Genomic DNA, 7,500 nt, shown 5'->3' on the forward strand with positions numbered 1-7,500 from the left:
CATACACACATACACACACACACACAAATGCACGCACACGCACTCACACACACCTACGAAGACGGAACACACTGAACGAATTTTTGCCTCACAGAATTGCCAATAAACAAATAAATAAATAAATAAAGATAAATGGATATAGATAAATAGCTAAAAATAGAAATGTAGAGGGAAATTTACTAGACCTGCGCCCCGCTACGGAAGACTTCTGGTGTATTTTGGTGGTGTGGCAGGTGTGGCGGTGGCGGTGTTGAGCAGCCGCATTGGAGGGGAGCGCGGTCGGGGGTTTGATTTGGGCTGTGGGTATGGGTGTTGTGTGGATGGGTGGGTGGGTGGGTGGATGGGTGGGTGGGTGGATGGGTGGGTGGGTGGATGGGCCTGGGTGGGTAGGTGGATAGGTGTGTGTGTGGATGCATGGTTGAGTGGGTGGGTGGATAGGTGTATGGGTGGTTGGGTGAATGGGTGGGTGGGTGGATGAATGGGTGGATGGGTGTGTGGTTGAGCGGGTGGGTGTATGGGTGGATGGATGGGTAGGTGGGTGTATGGGTGGGTGGGTGGATGGATAGGTACATAGCTGGATGAGTAGATGGATGGTTGGGTGGGTGACAGGTAGGTCATTGAGTGGATGGATAGGTAGGTACGGAGGTGGATAGATTGATAGATAGAGACAGACAGACAGAGATCAGGAGGAAGTCAGAAACGATTATTTAGAACACCTTTTCCCCATTTTCACTGAATGTTATTACGTCATAATCAATCACTATTTCATATTTCACATTCCTACATCATTCAGTGTTTATCATATCATACTCGCATTCCGTCCGTCGATATTCCCCATTTATCGAGCAAATTAAAAATGATTTTGTGTCTTTGTCGCGGATATCATCACTCCCCGAAGAGAAACGGCGTAGTTGCAGAGAGCAATATATGTCAATTTATCATGAATGTCGGTTGGGACGGGGTAGGGATGGGTTAGGGGTGGGGGGGATAAGGAAGGTATTGGTGGGGTGGTAGAGGGGGGATGGGTAGGGAAGGAGGGGTTTGGGGAGGGGGAGGGAGGGGGAGGGGGTTGATTGTTGACACTGATTGAAGTTCGTTGCGAATAATGTTGCAGAAGCCACGTTAATGTTGTTTGTGTTTGGGGAGGGTTGGGGTGGGGAGGGTGGGGAGGGTGGGGGGAGAGGTGGCGGCCATTTCTGTTTCCGCTGCCGTGCGTTGCCGGGGTTCGGGGGGGGGTGGAGGGGGGGTCCTTGGCGCCTTGCTCTGCCGGGGAGCTGGTTTCTTCACCTCTCGATCTGTCATTTCTCTCTCTCTCTCTCTTTCTCTCTTTTCGTGTCTTTCCTCTCCTTTACATTTGCCTTCTCCTCTTCTCACCCTCTGTTGTCTTCTCTTCTTGGCTCGCCTCTCCTCTCCTCTCCATTCCCTTTTCCTCTCCCTTCCTTTCCTTCTCCTCTCCTCTTCTGTCTCTCTTCCTCCCTCGTGTTGACAGATATACCCCTTCCCCTCCCTGCCTATACCCCCTCTCCCCTCCCTGTATATATCCCCCCCCCCGCCCTCTCGAGCTCGCCATATGAAAATCATCCCGGAAAAAAGTTCAGGTCCTCGAGATACGTGTTGCTTTTGTGTCCGTCGGCGAGCTCTGTGTCTCTCTCTCTCTCGCTCGTTCTCTTTCTTTCTCTTTCTCTTTCTCTTTCTCTTTCTCTTTCTCTTTCTCTTTCTCTCTCTCTCTCTCTCTCTCTTCTTCTCTCTCTCTCTCTCTCTCTCTCTCCTCTCTCTCTCTCCTCTCTCTCCTTCTCTTCCTCTCTTCTTCTCTCCTTCCTTCCTTCCTTCCTTCCTTCTCTCTTTCCCTCCTTCCATCCCTCTCTTGCTCTTCCTCTTCCTCTGTCCTTCCTTTCCTGTCCCTCCCTCCCCCATGGCTAGAGGAGAGGAAGTAGGGGGTATGGAGGAGGGGGTTGGGGGGGTGAGAAAGCAGACTTCCGCTGTAGGCTTTTTGTAGACTCAAGTTCCTCCTTCCGCGCTCCCTCCCTCCCTCCCTCCCTCCCTCCCTCCCTCCGTACCTCCCTCTCTCCTCTACGCCTCATAGACTCATTCCTTCGTGAATATGTTGCCAGTTGCCAGTTGTTTGTTGCCATTTGCCGAGAATGGGCCTTAGCGCGTTTTGTACAGAAGTGTGTATGAGACATGGGTGCGTGTCTGTGTGTGTGGGAGGGGTGCGTGTGTGTGTGTGTGTGGGAGGGGTGCGTGTGCGTGTGCGTGTGCGTGTGCGAGAGAGTAAGTATATGGAAACGTGTGTATACAGGCGTGTGAACTTTCATGTGAGTTTTTTTTTGTGTGCTCACGCGCGTATGTGAGTGAGTGAGTGAGTGAGTGAGCGAGTGAGTGAGTGAGCGAGTGAGTGAGTGAGCGAGTGAGCGAGTGAGCGAGTGAGTGAGTGGAGTGAGTGAGTGAGCGAGTGAGTGAGTGAGCGAGTGAGCGAGTGAGTGAGTGAGTGAGTGAGTGAGTGAGTGAATGAATGAGTGAGTGAGTCGGACAGAGAAAAAAGAAAAGAAAGGAAAGAAAGAAAGGAAGAGAGAGAGAGAGAGAGAGAGAGAGAGAGAGAGAGAGAGAGAGAGAGAGAGAGAGAGAGAGAGAGAGAGAGAGAGAGAGAAATAAAGAAAAAAAAGACAAACAGACAAAGCACCGATAGACACGCAAATCCAAATTGAAACCAGGGCTACAACACGGTCCCATAGACTACACTCACTCAGACACAGACAGACAGACAGACAGAAAGACCTCTTCTTATGGGGGTTGATCGCTATACCAGGCGGGGAGACACTGTACACGGGCGGTGGGTGGGGGGAGGGGCGTCAGGTAGGGGGTACGAGGAGGAGGAAGAAGAAGAGGAGGAGGAGGAGGAGGAGGGGGGGGAGGAGGAGGAGGAGGAGGGGGGAGGAGGGGGGAGATCAGGTAGGGGGATATGGGGGGGAAGTCAGGTAGTGGGAGGGGTATGAGAGGAGGAAGTGAAGGGGGTAAATGAGAAGGAGATGGAGGGAGACCAGAGAGCAGAATGGGGGAGAAGAGAAAGTGGATAAAGATTATGGGAAAAGTGAAGAAGAAGAAGGGAGAGAGAGAGAGAGAGAGAGAGAGAGAGAGAGAGAGAGAGAGAGAGAGAGAGAGAGAGAGAGAGAGAGAGAGAGAGAGAGATGAAAAGAAAGAGGAAGAAGTGAAAGGGAGTGAAAAAGGAAGAGGGATGGAAGTAAGAAGAGAGAATGAAAGAGGAAGTAGATTTGAAGTTGATTAGGAAGACGTGAGAGGGAAGGAAATAGAGAAATGGGTGAGAACGAAATAGGTAGGAGTGAAGGAGATGAAAACAGAAAGGGAATTAAAAGGAGGAAACAGAGAGAGAGGAGGAAAGAGGAAGACATAGGATAATGGAAGAGGAAGAGAAAGAAATACGAAGGATGAGGTGACCTACATCGCTATTGTTCTTATTGTTGTTGTTGTTGTTGTTGTTGTATTCATTTTGTTGTTAGGTTTTTGGCAAGCGCGTTGTTATCTGAGTCGCATAGTTGGTCGCCTTTGGTGAGATCCCGGACGCAATTTTTTTTTATTTTTTTCTGTGATATTTTATTAGGAAATACGTGCGCTCGAGCATGTTTGTTTGCACTGGAGGATATATTAGCGTGAATATCATATTTAGGGCTTTTATGAAGGGTGGTATTGATTTTGTAAAACTAAATAATGATTATGAGAATAAGTGATAATGATAGATAGGTGATAGATAATGTTAATGAGAATGGTATACTACTACTGCTGCTAATGATAATAATAATGATAATAATATAGATTGTGATAATAATATTGATAAAGATAGTGATAATAATAATGATAATAATAGTAATGGTAATGATAATGATAATGATACCAAGATAATAATGGTACAGGTATGATAATAAAAAAAAAAAAAAAAAAAAAAAAAAAAAAAAAAAAAAAAAAGGGATTGCCACCTCTCTCTCCCACAACAATTTTTTCCCCTTTTTTCTCTCTCTTACCTTTTTAAAAATGCCCGGTCGATGCGCGCACGTGTAAAAAAGCAAGCCGCCGCAACGTGAACTTTCAATCCATCTCTTTATTTATTAAATCGGCGCTCTTATTTCTCTGTATCACAAAACTTTATTCCAATTTTTTTACTTCTATCCTTTCGCAATGGCCTCCGGGCGGCGAGGGAGAGACTTGGCCGCTATTCTGACCCTTGTGGCGTCGGGTCATAAGGGCGGGAGTCGCGATCGGCGTCCGAGTGCCAGCGAGTGTGTAGTACAGACGTTGTCGGGTGTCGGCTGCGGAACATCTTTTTCTTCTTTTCTTTTCTTTTTCTTTCGCTTTTTCTTTGGTCTGCCTATTTTTCTGTTATTAGTGTCATTGTTATTTTATTATTATTATTATTATTATTATTATTATTATGTTTATTATTATTATTATTTATTATTATTATTATTATGTTTATTATTTATTATTATTATTATTACTATTATTGCTGTTGTTTTTATTTTTGTTTTGTTTTTACTATCATTATCATTTTCATTATGATTATTGTTGCTGTTGTTTTTATTACTATTGTTGTTGTTAGATTATTATTATTATTATTATTATTATTATTATTATTATTATTATTTATTATTATTATTATTATTATTATTATTATTATTATTATTATTATTATTATTATTATTATCATTATAATCATTATTATTATCATTATTATTATTATCATAATTATAGCACCGTTAACATTAACATTAACACTATTATCATCATAGATATTCTTGTTATTTACTGCTACGACTACTACTACTACAATAAAAGTGAAAAAAGCCTATTGTCGATTTCCCAGAAGGAAGGAAAGAAAAAAAAAAAGTTTGAATAATTAAAACCTCGTCGGTGTTTCCACAATAAGACAGATTGCTGTGTTTATTTTTGCATAATGGAAGGTAAGGCAAGGTTGGGTAAGGGTAGGGTAGGTTAGGGCAAGGCAAAGGGATGTTTTGTTAGGTAAGGTAAAGTAAGGTAAGATAAGGAAAGGGAAGGAAAGGGAAGGGAAGGGAAGGAAAGGGAAGGGAAGGGAAGGGAAGGGAAGGGAAGGGAAGGGAAGGGAAGGGAAGGAAAGGAAAGGAAGGGGAAGAGAAGGTAAAATATGATAAGGGAAGGTAAGGTAAATAAGGTAGGTAAGTTAGGTAAAGTTAGGTACGCTATGCGATTGACGGAGATAAAGAGATTCAGGAAAAAAGGTAGGAAAGGGAGGGAAAGAGGATGAGGAAATGAGACGGGAAATCTCTCTCTCTCCTCTCTTTCTCCTCCTCCTCTTCCTCCTCCATTTACCCCCTTTCCTACTTTTCCTCCTACACCACCTCCCCCCCATCCTCCTCCACAACCGCCACCTATTCCCCTACCCCCTCCCCTTCTCCCTCTCCCTCCCCTATCCCTTCCTCCCCTATTCCTCCATCACTGTCTCGCCATTTCTCGCATTTTACCGGATATCGATTGCGAGACGCGATGAGGCGATAATTACGACAGTGTCCTCACCTCCCGTAACAATAAGGGGGGGGGGATGTTTCCCTCCTCTCTTCTCTCTCTCAACTTTTCTCTCGCTCTCTCTCTCCTTTTCTCTCTCGCTCTCTTTCTTCTTTTCTCTCAATGTCTCTCTCTCAATGTCTCTCTCTCTCAGTGTCTCTCTCTCATAATGTCTCTCTCTCTCTCTCTCTCTCTCTTTCTCTCTCTCTTTCTCTCCCTCCCTCCTCTCCCTCTCCCTCTCCCTCTCCCTCTCTCTCTCTCTCCCTCTCCTCTTCCCTCTCTCCCTCTCTCTCTCTCTCTCTCTCTCTCTCTCCTCTCTCCCTCCCTCCCTCCCTCCCTCTCCCTCTCGCTCTCCCTCTCCCTTTCTTTCTCCCTCTCCCTGCCTCCCTTTCTCCAGGTATTGTTATGGTTGACATTATGGACAATGTGATCCCTTTTAATTAGATTACGTGTTATTGGTGCGGTGATAATGCTATTCATATTGATAGTATTGCTGTTGTTATTATAAAGGATTATTATTATGTTTACTGTTGTTGTTATGCTAATTATATTTGTTATCATCATCCTCATCATCATCGTCATCATCAACAAGAATATCATCATTATTGTTGTTGTTTTTTATTGTTGTTAATGTCATCGTTATTTATGATTTTCTTTCAGCACAGCGTTATAATTTTCCTCCTACCGTTACGAACACTATGCGATGATCTTAGGGTATGATCACTATATTTTGCATCATACTTCACTACCACAACCACACTTCACCACAACCACAGTCTCTACCACACCTCACCACCAGCGCATCATCACCAACACCACACATCACCACCATCATCACCAACCACCACACCTCACCACCATCACAACCCCCCACCATCACCACCTCACACCACACAACACCACCATCGTCAACACCCCCACGTATTTTTTTTCCCCTTAATAAAATCCCCCTTCAATTTTCCCCTCTTCTTCCCCTCTCCGCAGACCCGACCGCGTGATGCAGGCTCTCGTCTTCAAGACAGTCCCGGGTCTCTTCCAGGCTGAGATGAGGAGAAGGATAGAGTTCTACCAGGGACATCCTCATGCGGGTAAGAGTGTGGCGTTCTTTCGTTTTTTCGTCTTTTTTTTTTTTTTTTTTTTTTTTTTGGGGGGGGGGGGTGGGGGGGTGTGGGAGGAGGTGTAGGTGTGTTTGTGGATGTGGTGGAGGGGGGGGGGTATATGTGTGTGTGTGTGTGTGTGTGTGTGTGTGTGTGTGTGTGTGTGTGTGTGTGTGTGTGTGTGTGTGTATGTGGGTGAGTCATTTTTTTTGTTTAAGGAAGAGAGAGAGAAATAAGTAAAAATATAAAGGAAAAAGAAAAAAAAACGAGGGGAGTGAAAGAGAGAGAAGAAAACGAAAAAAATGGATTGAGTGATTTGATATTTTGCTTTGTTTGAATGTCACTTTGGGCGATTGGTTAGTGACCTTTCGAAGGGATGTTGTTTACGGAATCTTTAATGACAATTCCAGTTGGGTGATGTATGTGTGTGGCCTAGGGGGAGGGGGGGAGGGGAGGGGGACCGGGAGGGGTGCGTCCGTCTTTCTGTCTGTCTGCTTGTCTGGTTTTCTGTTTGTCTTGTATGTCTTGTTTTCTTTCTTTCTTTCCTTTTTTTTCTTTCTTTTTTCGCTGTCTTTATTTTTCTTGTTCTCTCTCTTTCTCTTTCTTTCTCTTTCTTTCTTTCTTTCTTTCTTTCTTTCTTTCTTTCTTTCTTTCTTTCCCTCTCTCTCTCTCTCTCTCTCTCTCTCTCTCTCTCTCTCTCTCTCTCTCTCTCTCTCTCTCTCTCTCTCTCTCTCTCTCTCGTATTCCCCCATTTTCTCTCTCACGCTTTCTTTCAATCTCTCTTTTTCTCTCTCCCTCCATTTCTAATTGATTTCCTGTGTCATGCCTTTTCTCTAACAAATGACTAAGGACG

At 44.6% G+C, this 7,500-nt stretch overlaps 1 protein-coding gene across 1 annotated transcript in view; it reads left to right on the top strand.

Moving 5' to 3' along the window:
* Nucleotides 1-7,500, top strand: part of LOC119584660 (polycomb complex protein BMI-1-like) — a gene marked incomplete at its 3' end in the record, with an annotated part of 45,877 nt that overhangs the window by 4,311 nt on the left and 34,066 nt on the right. The window contains 1 exon segment of the mRNA XM_037933336.1: nucleotides 6,535-6,638. Within this exon segment, the coding sequence (XP_037789264.1) occupies nucleotides 6,535-6,638 (104 nt within the window).

The sequence above is a fragment of the Penaeus monodon genome, chromosome 18 (genome assembly GCF_015228065.2).
Source record: "Penaeus monodon isolate SGIC_2016 chromosome 18, NSTDA_Pmon_1, whole genome shotgun sequence".
Lineage (NCBI taxonomy): Eukaryota > Metazoa > Arthropoda > Malacostraca > Decapoda > Penaeidae > Penaeus > Penaeus monodon.